Raw genomic sequence first — 15,965 nt, 5'->3', positions numbered from 1 at the left:
TGGATTCTCCAGAAATGCGCATCAAGTCTGTTTTTACCTCTTCTGTCTCCTGGATGAAGTCAGAAGTTCCTGAGCTTGGTACAATAGATCTTTCACACTTCAGCCCAGTCTTTCTCGGTCTTACCTGAACCAACTGATTTAACCAAAGTATTCCATTGCTTTTCTTAAACAGGCCTTATGTTTTTCCTGGCACTGCTGTGTTCATTTTGGTAAACTTCTTCTGCCCACATTATCTCAGTTGATCCTCAGTGACAGTCTTACAAACAAAGCAGGGCAGCAATTTTTATTAGAAGGCTTGGTTACAAAGGGGCTAGGTAGTCAGATTGCCTGGTTTTAAATTTCACCTGCATTGCTTTCTGGCTCTAGTGAGTTCATGCAGTTACCTGTGAATTGAGGATAATAGCATCTACCTCACAGGAGGTCAAAGTGGGTAATTCATGTAAAACACTTAGAGTACCTGTTACCCAGTGAGTGCCCTACTTTAAAGGTAAGATTTGGGGAGCTGAAGTTTGTTTTGTGACTCTACTAGTGTTTTTGCCCCTTACAAAACATGTGGTCTCAGAAAATAAAAAGAATCAAATCCTATATGCTATAGTCATGTTCTAAATCCTAGATTTTATATAATCCTAAATAAATCTTAAGTTTATTCAAATCCTGAATCCTACAGAAAAACCAGAATGACTATCTTCTTCAAGAATTAATTTGGTCAAAATTGGAATTCCATTAATTTAAAGGATTATTCTGCTGTTAAACCAGAAATGGATTCTACAGGAATAATCACAAGTCTTATGTTAGACCTTCATTAGAACGCAGGTGGTGGTATGTTAATAGTCAGGGTCACATATTGTAAAGACACCTTTCTTGCCTTTAAGGACCCTGGACATTTCTAACAGTATAAGAATTTTATGGCTTTTTTTTTTTTTCCTCTTGGTTCTGATTTTTTGTCGATTATTATAGAGTTATTCAAGTTAGTTAAATAAGGTTATTTTCAAAATGAACTGATGCCAGAAAGTACTTCTTAGTCATTTTCATCTTTGAATTGCAGACGCAGGGACAGAGCTCATCGAGAGATCAAGAATATTTTCTATAAAGCAATCCAGAAACGCAGACAGTCAGAAGAAAAACTTGATGACATTCTTCAAACTTTACTAGATTCTACTTACAAGTAAGAGCTCTTTTAGCATGTGTCAGGCTAATGCAGGAAATTATACATTACAACATAGTTAAATAATTACAATTAAAAAGTAATGATGCTGACAGAATTAGTAGCTGTGACCCTTGGACTTTTTCAATGGATGAGACATAAAATAGTGGGAACCTATGCCTTAGTGAAGTCCCAAGTGACTGTGCATGGGAAAAAGTTTGCTGATAAACTGCAGGGAAGTATTTTGTAATCAAAATCCTATTTGTCTTTGGTATTTCTCTTTTCCTAAAGGGGGAAAAATTCTCACTTGTGATGGGCAAATGCAAGAGACTGTTATACCTGAAAAATGTATTCACCATGATCCTTTATTTAAATGTTGACAAGGGGTGCCTGGGTGTCTCACTCGTTAAGCTTCTCTTGATTTTGGCTCATGATCTCACAGTGATGGGATAGATCTCACAGTGATGGGATGATCTCAACAGTGATCATGATCTCACAGTGATGGGATAGAGCCCCCTCTTGGGCTCTGCGCTGGGCATGGAGCTTGCTCCTGCTTAAGATTCTCTCTCCCTCTCCTCTCTGCCTCTCTCCCCCGCTTGCACTTTCTCTCTCTCTCTCAGAATAAATACATAAAAAAAAAAAAAAAATAAATGTTGAGGCCTGAAATGGGTCTGCCACAATGGTAAATTTGTGTTTATGATTCACTCTGTAGGGATGGGCGTCCTCTGACAGATGATGAAGTGGCAGGCATGCTTATTGGACTGCTCTTGGCAGGGCAGCATACATCTTCAACTACGAGTGCCTGGATGGGCTTCTTTTTGGCCAGAGACAAAACACTTCAAGAAAAATGCTATTTAGAACAGAAGACAGTCTGCGGAGAAGATCTGCCTCCTTTAACTTACGATCAGGTTTGTGGATTTTTAATTTCATTGCTGCCTTATGACTTTGAGTATCTAATGAGTGGCTAATTTTTAGAGGGGGCAATTTGAGATCTTCTATTTACTGTAAATTAAATTAGCTTCTTTATTTTTAGAAAACTCCCCATAGCCCTCCCTGAAATGTCTTAATGTTGGATCCAGTTTGCTAGTATTTTGTTGAGTAATTTAGCATCTATTCATAAGGGATATTGATGTGTAGTTTTATTTTTGGGTGTGTAGTTTTATCATGATGTCTTTGACAGGTTTTGATATCAGAGTAATGCTGGTCTAATAGAATAAGTTTGTAAGTGTTCCCTCTTTTATTTTTTTGGAAGAGTTTATGAAGGATTGGTATTAATTCTTTCTTATGTGTCTGGTTAGAATTCACCAGTGAAGCCATCTCAGTCTGCTTGTCTTTGTGGGAAGTTGTTTGATGATTTGTTACAGATCATGTGTTCTGTTTCATCCTGAGTCTTTGATTTATGTCTTTCTAGGAATTTGTCCATTTCATCTAGGTTACCTAATTTGTTGGCTTAAAATTGTTATAGTATTCTCTTACAATCCTTTTTATTTCTGTAAGGTCAACAGTGATGTCTCCTTTTTCATTCCTGATTTAATAACTTTAAAAAAAAATTTTTTTTTAACGTTTATTTTTTTGAGACAGAGAGCATGAACGGGGGAGGGTCAGAGAGAGGGAGACACAGAATCTGAAACAGGCTCTAGGCTCTGAGCAGTCAGCACAGAGCCTGACGCGGGGCTCGAACTCATGGACCGCGAGATCATGATCTGAGCCGAAGTCGGCCGCTTAACCGACTGAGCCACCCAGGCGCCCCAATAACTTTTAAAACAATAGCTTAATTGATTCATAACTTACATACCATAGAATCCATTTAGAGTGTACAGTGTAGTGTTTTTTTGGTATAGTCAGAATTGTGATGGTATCACAATTTTAGAACACTTAAATCACTTCCAAAAGAAAGCTGGTACCCATTAGCAGTCATGCTCCATTTCTCCTGCCTCTGGCAACCAGTAATCTTTTTGTCTATATGGATTTGCCTTATTCTACAATTTCCTACAAATGGGACTGGCTTCTTTTGCTTGGCATGTTTCCAAGTTTCATCCATGTTGTAGCATGTATCAGTACTTTGGCCTTTTTTATTGCCAAGTTATATTCCATTGTATGGATATCCCACGTTTATCTATTCATCAGTTGATGGACATTTAGGTTGTTTCCATCTTTTGGCTATTATGAATAATGCCGCTCTAAACATTTAATCACAGGTTTTGAAAAAGCTGACATTGATGATTTTTGCTAGTGTTTTCACCTTTTTAGATAAGTAAATTTTTGCAGGTCCTTACTATGCCATTCTTCAGGGTGATTACCTCTCCTGTGGGTGTCTTGCCTCCTTTCTCTTGTTGACTGTGGTTAGTAATAGAACAAGATAATCTCAGCTACTGAACTAGTTACTTCTGTACTTCTACCAGAAGTTAAACTATCTTATAATAACCCAGAAGTTTAAATAATATTGCATACTATTGAAGTAAGTTAAAATTTGTAAAACTCAGGAAATGATTTCCTTTTTTAGCTCAAGGATCTAAATGTACTTGATCGCTGTATAAAAGAAACATTAAGACTTCGACCTCCTATAATGACTATGATGAGAATGGCCAAAACCCCTCAGGTAAGTCTCTTGGTTAGATTTCCCCTTTCGTGCGTCCAGTTTCTATTTATCAAAAAGAAGAAATATTATAATAGCAAAGAGAATTTTTCTAATTAAGAAAGAATAATCATTTCTGTGTAATTTCAATTTTATGTATTCTAACTCTTGATATATAATTATATATTCAATTTATACAGATATTTTTATATAAATAATTGCAGAATATATACATTCTAATCTGTTCCCTGCATTTTTACTTAACAATTAGGGTTTTTAAAATGGTAATATATTTTTTCTTGGTTTAAAAAAAACATGTTGAAGAAAATTCTGACAGTATGGAAGAATATGAATTGGATTATGAAGGTTCCTTGAAATCCCTCTGCTACCTCTGAGGCGTTTATAGCTTTTTTTAATTTCCAGCCCCATTTTGGGTCACTTGGACGTCATCTTGAGTTAAAATAATTTTCAGCTGGCCTGTCATCTAGCTAGTTTTTAAATATAAGTATAGCTCATGTGGGTTAATGCTTTATTACACAGTGGTCTGGTTATTTGGTAAAATATTGTTATATTTTCTAAGGAAATGTGTTGCTTTCATTTGTAGACTGTGGCAGGTTATACCATTCCTCCAGGACATCAGGTGTGTGTTTCTCCTACTGTCAATCAAAGACTTAAAGACTCATGGGTAGAACGCCTGGACTTTAATCCTGATCGCTACTTACAGGACAATCCAGCATCAGGAGAGAAGTTTGCCTATGTGCCATTTGGAGCTGGTAAGATACCATTTTACATTTGGAATTTTTGTTCTGAGAATGTGTTGATGTTTGTCAAAATAACCCATGTGAATTTTATTTACAAATACCTTTTCCTTTCCTCATACGGACATTCCTGTAAACATTTGTAGGAGTATAATCTTTGCCAAGTTAGAAAGAGTACTTTATTTGCACTAAAGGAAATAGTTTTATGAATTTTTACACAATGCTCTTTTACATTTTAACTAATTTAGTTTTATCAGGGTTAATTTTGATAGTTCACTCTCTTTTCCCTTAAAATAGTATTTAAAGCTCTTTATGAGTTATTTTAAAGAGCCACTGGAATTAGCACACCATTCAGGCAGTTATTTCAGATTAAATATTACAGCTTACTAGTGTTTGTTTCAGAAAAGAGTAAAAGCAGTCTTTTTTAAATTGAAAATTTTCTGGATTGTTAGTTAACTTTTTGGTTCTCTGCCTGTATCCTTAAGATAAAATGGTCTTTCAATTTGGGCAGGTTGTGCATAGGTTTGCAAACATACATTTGAAAACGTACGTTTTCAGTTAATACCCTTATATTATCCAGGCAGACCCTTGTTCCTGCAGTAGTTTCCCATTTCACTGGCACTGTGCAGATTAAACTGTATTCTAGGACTTCTTGTTCAGTCTTTCCAGAGATTTTAAGTGGCATGACCTTTTTGTCATTGGTCACACTTTTTCCATATGTAAAAGAAAAGTATAAAGTCGTTTAGGAACTTCAGATCTTATTATCTTACAAACATATTTAATAATATGGTATACAAAATCTCTTATGAAAAAGTCATAGATTATTCAGTTACTGGCTTCCACTTGAACTTATTTAGGTAACAGGTGGCTCAGTTACCTTCTATGGTAGCTCACTTAGTTTTTTAGACAGCTCCCATTTAAAAAATTTTTTTTTTTAACGTTTATTTATTTTTGAGACAGAGAGCATGAACGGGGGAGGGGCAGAGAGAGAGGGAGACACAGAACCGGAAGCAGGCTCCAGGCTCTGAGCCATCAGCCCAGAGCCCGACGCGGGGCTCGAACTCACGGTCCGTGAGATCGTGACACTCAACTGACTGAGCCACCCAGGTGCCCCAGACAGCTCCCATTTTTAAAAACTTGTATTAGAGCTATAATCTGGGGGCACCTGGCTGGCTCAGTCAGTAAAGCATGCGACTCGGTCTCAGGGTTGGGAGTTCAAACCCCACATTGGGTGTGGAGCTTACTTTAAAAAAAAAGAACAAACTGCCATCTGTTTCAACATCCCATTTACAGTCCTAATTGTGTTCTCTGAAGCTGTATTATCTATCTCTGAGCTATCTGAATGTAGATCTAATGTTCCTTCAAATCTTTCATCATTGTGTTAGTTTCCTAGGGCTACTATACCTCCCACAAACTGGATGACTTAAAAGACATTTAGAGGCACCTTGGTGGCTCAATCGGTTAAGTGTCTGACTCTTGGTTTCGACTCAGATCATGCTCTCAAGGTTCATGAGTTCAAGCCCCACATCAGGCTCCACACTGACAGTGCAGAGCCTGCTTGGTATTCTGTCTGCCCCTCCGCTGCTCATGCTCTCTCTAAAAAATAAACTTAAAAAAAAAATGGACACTTATTCTCCATTTCTGGAAGCTGGAAGTCTGAAATTAAGGCGTTGGCAAGGCGTTGCTCTCTCTGAAGGCTCTAGGGGAGTGTCTTTCCTTGCTTGTTTCTAGCTTTCACTGGCTCTTACAGTCTTTGGCATTCCTTGGCTTGTAGCTACATCACTCCAGTCACTGCCTCTGATTTCACATGGCCTCTGCCCTTCGGGTGTCTGTGAGTCTTTGCATTGCTTTCTTTTGAAAGACACCAGCCTTGGATTTCAGGCTTACTCTAACCAAGTTTGACTTCATCTTAACTTATTATATCTGCAAAGTCTGATTTCCAAATAAGGTTACTTTCAAAACTCTGAGTGGCTGTGAATTTGGGGGGGACACGGTTCTACCCCATATGATTGTGTTAAGTATGTCCAATTTCTTCAATCATTCCTTTACTTTGTAATTTTTTGTGTTGGTGCGTATAGCATGTAGCTTACTCATTTTCATATTACGTTTTGTGAAATTACCCATTTTTCTGTTAATTCATAGGACACTTCTAGTTTGCATCTATTAAAAATTATCTTTTGGTGGTGCCTGGGTGGCTCAGTGGCTTAAGTGTCTGACCCTTGATTTTGGCGCAAGTCATGATCTCACAGTTGTGAGGCAGAGCCCTGTATCAGGATCCAAGCTGACCGCGCAGAGCCTGCTTGGGATTCCTTCTCTCTCTAAAGCAGGGACACCTCGGTGGTTAAGCATCCAACTTCAGCTCAGGTCATGATTTCACAGTCATGGGATAGAGCTCCCAATCAGGCACCATGCAGGATGTGGAGCCTGCTTTAGATTCTTTCCCTCTGTCTGCCCCCCCCTCCTCTTTCTCTCTCAAAAATAAATAAATAAATAAAAATAATCCCTTAACCAGTCTCCCTGTAAGCCAAGCCTCTCCTTAGTTGTTGTATTTGAATATGGAATGGTTTGTAAACCCCCTTCTTAAATATGGCTCCTAGAAGTAAGTGCATTTATGGACCACACTAAGTGCTGTGCTAATGATAAGCATTTTATGTTAGCTTTTTTCTCTGTTTAATCTTCACAGTCACACTGAGGAAGGGACTATTTTATTCACTTTTCAGAAATGGAAACTAAGGCTTAGCAAGGCTTTTCTTAAATTCTAGTAATTTAGCTTTATCTTTTTCTGCTCCCTGAAAAGCCATCTTTGTTGCTGAGCTTACTACTTTATGAGGTTTTGATGGGCAGGAGAGATTGCAAGGCATTATTCTTTCTGGCTTAAATATTTCTGATACCATCTTTTATGAAGTTTGTCTCTCTGGCTTTTATATATAAACTTTTAAAAATACACAAATTATATTTTCTATTATTAAAATTTCCCCACCATTTTAGTAAGAAATTTCAAAGTCAGAAGAATTTTTTAGTGAACATTTGTATACCCATTATCTAGATTCTGCCATTCATATTTTACTTATCACATATCTGCCCATCTATCAATCCATTTACTTTTTAGGTGTATTTCAAAGTAAACTGTACACATCAGTGTACATCTCCCTGAATTTTTCAGTGAGTATATAATTTACAGTTTAAAAATTTAATTTTGGTAAGTTTCACAGTGAAATACTCAATTATTAATGTTGAGTTTTCACACATGAGTAACCTCAATTAAATCTAGTTTATCGATTTTTAAAATTGTTACTGCTTTCTGGTCCTGTCTAAAAACCTTTGCCTGGCCCCCAGTCATGAAGACATTCTCTTGTTCTTCCCTATTAAAATTTGATGGTTCTATTCAAGTCACATCAGGGTTACCCCAAACCAAAAATAATAATTAAAAAATTGATGGTTTTAGTATTTATGTTTATGTCTATGATCCATCTGGAATTAGTTTTTGAGTATAGTGTGAGACAGGAATTGAGGTTTGGTTTTTGTTTTTTTTAATGTTAGGTATCTAGTTATTCCAGCACTATGTTGAAAATATTTTCTTTTCTTCATTGACTTGCTTTATTTAGTGCCTTTGTTGATAATGAAATAACCCTAAAAGTATGTCTTGGCTCTTTGCTGTATTCCACTGATCTGTAGGTGGAGCCCTACAATCCGGGACCAAATTGCTGTGAAAGGGAAAATCCAATTTCTACTCCAACTCTCAGAACCCTTTATTGACATTTCTGGTCACCAAATGTGTGGTGGTTTTCCCACACCAATTCTCTGTGGACACCCACTGGGTGTTTGACAATTTAGCTTGGTTCTGACACTATCCACCTGGGGTTACCACAGACCCCAATGGTTAAGGGCTTAGTCCCATACCAACTGCAAGTCCAAGTTGCTGCCTGTTTTTCTGAGTAGTCGGCTGTAAACCAGAGGTTTTCTGGATCCCCACCTTGGAGTTCCACAGTTTCTTAAAATGGCTCACAGAATTCAAAAAAGTTTACTTACTGGATTAACAGTTTCTTACAAAGGGAGGATGCAACTCAGGAACAGCTAATTGAAGAGATGCTTAAGACAAGGTATGGGGGAAGGGGCCCAAAACTACCATGTCCTCTGGGCACACCACACTCCTGGCATCTCCACATGGTCACCAACCTGGAAAGCTTTCTGAACACTACCTATCCATCCTTCCATACGATAGGGATTTTGTGAAGGGTTCATTATGTAGGCATGATTGATTAAATCATCAGTCATTGGTGATTAATTCAACCTTCAGTCCCTCTCCATCCTAGAGGTCAGAGGGTGGGGCTAAAAGTTCTAACTCTCTAATCACTAGGTTGGTTTCCCTGGCAGCCAGGCCCCACTCTGAGGGGATTTCCAAAAGTCTCCTCATTAACAAACTCAAGTGTGGTTGAAATGGACCTGTTTTGAATAAAACGTCCTCTTCTTTTATTGCTCTTTTCACTTAAATTCCAAGATGTTTGAGGAACTCTCTGGCAAGAATGGGAGGAAGAACAAATACCTATTTATTACAGATCTACATCACAGTTGTTGCACTTTTAGTATTGAAATCAGGTTTGAAGTTTTAAGTCTTCTAACTTGGTTTTCTTTTTTTTTTTCCCAAAGACTGCTTTGGTATCCTAGGTCTTCCTTTGCATTTCCATATGCATTTTCTTAAAAGTTTTTATTTGAATCTAGTTAGTTAACATACAGTATAGTATTAGTTTCAGGTGTATAATAGAGATTCAGCAATTCCATACATCACTTGATGCTCATCACAAGTGCCCTCCTTAATCCCCATCATCGATTTCCCCCATCCACCCACCCACCTCCCCTCTGGTAACCATGTTTGTTCTCTACAGTTAAGAGTCTGTTTCTTTAAATGCTTATTTTTAAAAAAAAAAAATTTTTTTTTTTAACGTTTATTTCTTTTTGAGACAGAGAGAGACAGAGCATGAACGGCGTAGGGTCAGAGAGAGAGGGAGACACAGAATCTGAAACAGGCTCTAGGCTCTGAGCAGTCAGCACAGAGCCCGACGCGGGGCTCGAACCCACAAGCTGTGAGATCATGACCTGAGCCGAAGTCGGACGCTCAACCGACTGAGCCACCCAGGCGCCCCAAATGCTTATTTATTTTTGAGAGCGCACACGAGAAGAGGGGGCCGGGAGTGGGGGGTGTAGGGACAGAGGATCCGTGCTGACTGTAGACAGCTCAGTGCTGGGCTCAAACTCAAAACTCTGTGTGATCATGACCCAAAGTTGAATGCTTAACTGACTGAGCCACCCAGGTGCCCCAAGAGTCTGTTTCTTGGTTTGTCCCCTCTCTTTTCCTGTTTGCTTGTTTTCTTAAATCCCACATGTGAAATCATATGGTATTTGTCTCTGACTTATTTTACATAGCATAATACTAACTTCTATCCATGCCATTGCAAACGGGAAGATTTCATTTTTTACAGCTGATATTCCATTGTGTGTGTGTGTGTATGTACACACATACACCACATCTTTATCCATTGATAAAGTTGATGGATACTTGAACTGTTTCCATAATTTGCTGCTGTAAACATTGGGGTGCATGTATCCCTTCAAATTAGTATTTGTGTCCATATGCATTTTAGAATCAACAGTTTTTACATGTATCGACATTTTACATTTTGATCTTGATAGGTGTTGCTATTTGGGGATTATTAAATCCCTTTTTCTTATTTTGAAAGATTTGAGGGTTTTTTTTTAAAGATTTCATTTTAAGTAATCTCTACATCCACTGTGGGGCTCAAACTTACAACCCTGAAATCAAGAGTCACTTGCTTTACCAACTGAGCCAGCAAAGTGCCCTGGCATTGAAAGTTTTGAAGGGTTCATATTGACTTTTAACTAGGGCTCTCTTGGGACAGAAGCTAAGAATATTCTAGATTTCAGTCCTTACATATAAACTTGGATAGATGTGACATTTCAAAAACTAATTGGAAGAGTCCTTATATAATTATCCACGTGCTGTTTCCCCTAAAAACAAGTGTTGAAAATCTGGGATTTTTTTTTTAATCAGGTGAAAAGAATTTCAACTGATTCTTACGAAGACTTTCTTTTTTTTAATAGGGCGTCATCGTTGTATTGGGGAGAATTTTGCTTATGTTCAAATCAAGACAATTTGGTCCACTATGCTTCGTTTATATGAATTTGATCTCATTGATGGATATTTTCCCACTGTGAATTATACAACCATGATTCACACCCCTGAAAACCCAGTTATCCGATACAAACGAAGATCAAAATGAAAAAGGCTGCAAGGAACTAATATGTGGAACATCACTGTAAACTGCAAAAAGCATTTGAAGTGAATGAAGTTTACGAAACAACTCGTGGTATATTCTTTGTAATTTTAAAAAGCTTAACTTATGGTTTTTATATTTTCTTAACTGAAAGGTTACATCAAATCTAATGGCATTTGAGGTATTTCCTAATAGTTTTATGATGGGTATTTACTGTAGATGCTTTAAGAAAATCAAGTTCATTAATAAGGAATTAGGGGGATCTTGGTAATTGACAGACTCTAAACATAGTTTCTAGATATTAAATTTAACAACAAAAATAGCTCTTGGCAAATAAGTTCAGGGTATTCAAATCATGATCTATAAGTATAAATGCCTAGGGAGATTCTTAGAAACCTTAGGTTATTTATTTACTCGGTAATGTTTGTGTGTGTGAGTCAAGATGAGTGGGTAGGGAAGAAACTCACATTTAAAGCCTTGGATAAAAGAGAATCCCATCAGTTGTTTTGGTATGATGATACCCAGCAAAGATGGAGCTATGCTGTAGTTGAATGTCCTTTGAAATTTTAACTGGAAGCATTGTCTCCAGGAAATTGAGACTTAACAGTGACTTAATACTAAAGACTGCACATGTATCTTGATCTAATTACTTTGTATCTGGTTCCACATAGTCACATGTGTGTGAAAGCCCAAAATAAAGTCCTTAAAGGATATTTTTTGTTCTCTTTGGCTCTAGGTGGTTTCCTTCTTCCCCTCTAGAATTAGGGATGTTTCTGTTATTCTGTTTATTAAAACTTAATGTAGGTTAATAACTTTTTTTTTTTTTTTAAATACTAACTTGGAGGTCTGGAACTCTGGCTTTAAGATAAAGGTAATATAAAGTAGGGTCTTTGGGGGTAGTATCATTGGTCACATTGTGTTGAAGCCTGTGTTCAAGAATCAACTCGAATTACAACTGGGTGCTTGACTATATACCTGTAATTTAACCACATAGTCTGTTTTCACTAGATAAGGCCAAAATATTTTCCACTCATGTTAAACTATTTCTGAAGGAGTGAGTTTTTCATTTCTTGAAATGGTCTCTGAGAAAAAATGTAGTCTATTCACTAATTGTAAAGTGGTGTTTCAGTGAGTAGAATTCAGGAAACTAGGAACTTGGGATGGGAAAAAAATTCCATCTTTGTACTAATTTCAAACTGTATTTCCTTTATGAATTTAAGCAACAAACTATACTAGTATATACTACATTGATATACTAGGCTAATAATGAAAATATCAATATAGCTTTAAAAAAATACTACAGATGTGAAGTTGATAGAAACGTGCAAGAGAAACTCTTCCTCAAGAGGGAGAGAAAAATACCAATACCAAGATTAGGACAACTTTCTGAATCTCAAAGTATACATATTTGAGATAATGAAATAATCTGCCCTGCCAAAGACTGAATGTTTGCTTCCCCCCACTCCAGCCCAGATTCTTGTTGAAACCCAATCCCCAATGTGATGGTATTTGGAAGTGGGGCATTTGGGAAGGTGATAGGATCATGGCAGAAGTCTCATGAATGGGATTCGTGTCCTTACAAAATAGACCTCAGAGAGCTTCCTTGTCCCTTCTGCCATGTGAGGACAGAGCAGGGAGATGGCAGTCTATGTTACCTGATAGCAAATCTGCTGGCACCTTGACTTCTGACTTCCCAACCTCCAGAACTGCAAGAAATAAATTTGTTTATAAGTTATCTAGTCCATGGTATTTGGTCACAGCAGCCTGAGTGGTCTAAGACATACACCAAAAACTATGGCTCAAGGAGGTTCCAAAAAACAGTGTGGTTAAAATGGTGAAGTCATTTTTATTTCAGTACTTGACAAAATACCCCATAAAATTCAAAACTTCTACCATTATACAAAAATAGGTCTCTACAAGTGATATTATCTGTCTTCATCACCAGTAGCAAATATATTAGGGCAGAAACATGTAACTTCAGTAGCCTTATAAGAAAAGTGCAGGACACCTCAAGCTACACATTCAGCAGTATCATAATGCGCAAAAGTTTAATCTTTTCACCCATTCGATAAATACACAAGGTTTATAATTTAATCATTTAAATTAGCATTCCACAAATATACATGTAATTTAATGATTATTGTGCATGAATACATACACAATGCTAATATATACAAACTCCAGTTTGTTTTCATGTGCTGGCAAGGGATTTGTATACAATCATAAGCTGTGTTCATGTTGGTCCCGCTGAATATCCACAATACAAAAGCACAAAAGAACGAGTGATTTACAAAAGGGAATTTGTTTAAAATCACTTTGATTTATGTTTCAAAGGATTATCTTCTCATGCCAGCATGAAACTGGGTTGAACCTATGAGAGAAAAACAAGATAAGTTATTTCAAATTAAATTGCGATCTATACCTGACCAATTAGTACAGGCATTCTCTGGAGATGATGCAATTCTGGTTTCAGACCACTGTAATAAAGTGAATATTGCAATACAGAGAGTCAAGTTTTTTTGTTTCTCTGGGCAAATAAAAGTTTATACTATACCGTAGTCTATTAAGTGAGCAATAGCATTAGGTCTAAAATATTATTAAAAAATGTTAAACATCATCTGTGTTTTCAGGGAGTTGTAATCCTTGCTGTTAGAGGGTCTTGCCTTGATGTTGAAGGTTGCTGACTGATCAGGGTGGCTGGTGGCTGTGGCAATTACTTCAGATAAAACAAAAATGAAATTTGCTGTATGGATTGGCTCTTCCTTTCATGAACAATTTCTCCAGCATGTCATGCTGTTTGACAGCATTTTACTCAGTGTAGAACTTCTTTCAAAACTGGAGTCAGGGCACCTGGGTGGCTCAGTTAAGTGTCCGACTTCAGCTCAGGTCATGATCTCACAGTCTGTGAGTTTGAATGCCACATCAGACTCTGTGCTGACAGCTCAGAGCCTGGATCCTGCTTTGAATTGTGTCTCCCTCTCTCTCTGCCCCTCCCCCGCTTGCACTCTGTCCCTCTCAAAAATAAACATTTAAAAAATTAAGAAGGGCCCCTGGGTGGCTTAGTCAGTTGAGCGGCTGACTTTGGCTCAGGTCACAAACTCACATTTCGGGAGTTTGAGCCCCATGTCGGGCTCCTCAGAGCCTGGAGCCTGCTTCGAATTCTGTGTCTCCCTCTCTGCCCCTCCCCTGCTCACACTTTGTCTGTCTCTGTGTCTCTCTCAAAAATATTTTAAAAAATTTTCTTTTTAATTAAGAAAAAAGTGGAGTCAATCCTCTCAAACCCTGCTGCTTTATCAGCTTTTATGTAATATTCAAATCCTTTGTTGTCATTTCAACAGTCTTCACAGCATCTTCACTAGAAACAGATTCCATCTCAAGAGACCCCTTTTTTTGCCCATCCATAAGAAGGAACCCTCATTCACTCAAGTTTTATCATGACATTGCAGGAATTCAGTCACATCCTTAGACACCACTTCTAACTCTAGTTCCCTGGCAGTTTCTACCACATCTGCAGTTACTTCCTACACTGTAAGTCTTGAACCCCTCAGAGTCATGGAAGAGGGTCGAAATCAACCTCCTCCAAACTCCTGTTCATGTGGATATTTTGACCTGTTCCCATGAATCACAGATGTTCTTACATCTAGAATGATGAATCCTTTTTTTAAGGGTTTTGATTTACTTTGCCCAGAACTGTCAGGGGAATCACTATCTATGGGAGCTAGAACCTTACAAATTATATTTCTTAAGTAATAAGACTTGAAAATCAAAATTACTCCTTCATCCATGGGCTGCAGAATGGATGCTGTGTTAGCAGGCATGTAAACATTAATCCTGTTGTACATCAGAGCTTGTGGGTGAGCAGGTGGCACGGTCAATGAGCAGTAGTATTTTGAAAGGAATCTTTTTTCCTGAGATCTCAACACAGCTTAAAATATTCAGGATATCCTGTTGTCAAGAGATGCAGAGTGTTCTATCCTGATGTAACACAGGCAGAGCAGATTTAGCATAATTCTTGAGGGCCCTAGGAATTTTGAAATGGTAAATGAGCATTGGCTTCACTTGATGCATCAGCTCCTAACAAGAAAGTCAGCCCATCCTTTGAAGCTAGACACGGACTCTTCCTCTCCAGCTGTGAAAGCCCTAGATGGCATCTTCTTCCAAAAGACGGCTGTTTTGTCTACATTAAACATCTGTTTAGTGTAGCCACCTTCATGAATTATCTTAGCTAGATCTCTTGGAGCTTCTATGTTAGCACTTGTTGCTTTACCTCGCACTTTTATGCTGTGGAGACTTCTTTCCTTAAAACTTGTCAACCAACTTCTGCTAGCTTCAAACTTTCTTCTGCAGCTTCCTCATCTCACTCAGCCTTCAAAGAATTGAGAATTAAAGCCTTGCTCTGGATTAGGCTTTGGCCTAAGGAAATGTTGTGGTTGGTTTGATATTCTACCCAGACCACTAAAACTTTCTCCTCATCAGCAGTAAGGCTGTTTTGCTTTCTTATTCACGTGTTCACTGGTGCAAGCACTTTTAATTTCCTTGAGGAATCGGCATACGGATGAGATCTTCCTTGAAGAACTTATCTTCTGCATTTACAGCTGGGCTCTTTGGTGCAAGAGGCCTACCTTTTGGCCTATCTTGGCTTTCGACATGTCTCCCTCACTAAGCTTAATCATTTCTAGCCTTTGATTTTAAGTGAGATGTGTGACTTTTCCTTTCACATGACTACTGAAACACCACTGCAGGGTTATTGACTGGCCTAATTTCAATATTGCTGTGTCTCAGGGAAGAAAGAGGCTCCAGGACAGGAAAAGAGACAGAGGAATGGCTGGTCCGTGGAGGACTCAGAACACATCCATTTATCGATTAAATTTGCTGTCTTATATGGCACAGTTTATGGTGCTTCCAGGACAATCACAATAGTAACATCAAAAGTCACTGATCATAATCTAAAGAAAAAGTATGAAACACTGTAACAATTACCAAAATGCGAGACATGAAAGTGAGCAAATGGTGTTGGAACGAATGGCACCACCAGACTTGCTCAACCCAGGGCTGCCACAAAACTTCATTTGTCAAAAAAAAAAAAGAAAAAAAAAAGCTTATCTGTAAATTGCAATAAAGCAAAGCACAATAAAACGAGGTATGCCTGTAGTGATTTCAAATTGGATTGTTACCTACACCAGACTAACCAGTTCATG

General features: G+C 37.9%; 2 protein-coding genes across 11 annotated transcripts in view; one reads left to right on the top strand and one right to left on the bottom strand.

Annotated features, from left to right (window-relative positions):
• CYP51A1 (cytochrome P450 family 51 subfamily A member 1) overlaps positions 1-10,854 on the top strand; it is a 55,353-nt gene extending 44,499 nt beyond the window's left edge. For all 4 annotated transcript variants that reach the window (XM_053897137.1, XM_053897136.1, XM_053897138.1 and 1 more), the window contains 5 exons: positions 1,046-1,165; positions 1,857-2,052; positions 3,648-3,743; positions 4,324-4,492; positions 10,595-10,854. In XM_053897137.1, coding sequence (XP_053753112.1) covers positions 1,046-1,165; positions 1,857-2,052; positions 3,648-3,743; positions 4,324-4,492; positions 10,595-10,773 — 760 coding nt within the window. In that variant the 3' untranslated portion in view covers positions 10,774-10,854. The remainder of the gene's footprint in view (positions 1-1,045; positions 1,166-1,856; positions 2,053-3,647; positions 3,744-4,323; positions 4,493-10,594) is intronic.
• A 1,734-nt stretch (positions 10,855-12,588) lies between these two features.
• Positions 12,589-15,965, bottom strand: part of AKAP9 (A-kinase anchoring protein 9) — a 152,645-nt gene continuing 149,268 nt past the window's right edge. For all 7 annotated transcript variants that reach the window (XM_019443282.2, XM_019443283.2, XM_019443285.2 and 4 more), the window contains one exon: positions 12,589-13,138. In XM_019443282.2, the coding sequence (XP_019298827.2) occupies positions 13,104-13,138 (35 nt within the window). In that variant the 3' untranslated portion in view covers positions 12,589-13,103. The remainder of the gene's footprint in view (positions 13,139-15,965) is intronic.

This window comes from Panthera pardus, unplaced genomic scaffold (assembly GCF_024362965.1).
Source record: "Panthera pardus isolate Hobbes unplaced genomic scaffold, ASM2436296v1 HiC_scaffold_8, whole genome shotgun sequence".
NCBI classification, from domain to species: Eukaryota; Metazoa; Chordata; class Mammalia; order Carnivora; family Felidae; genus Panthera; species Panthera pardus.
Note: the sequence above shows the minus strand (reverse complement) of the source record. Positions and strands in the feature narration are given on the sequence as shown.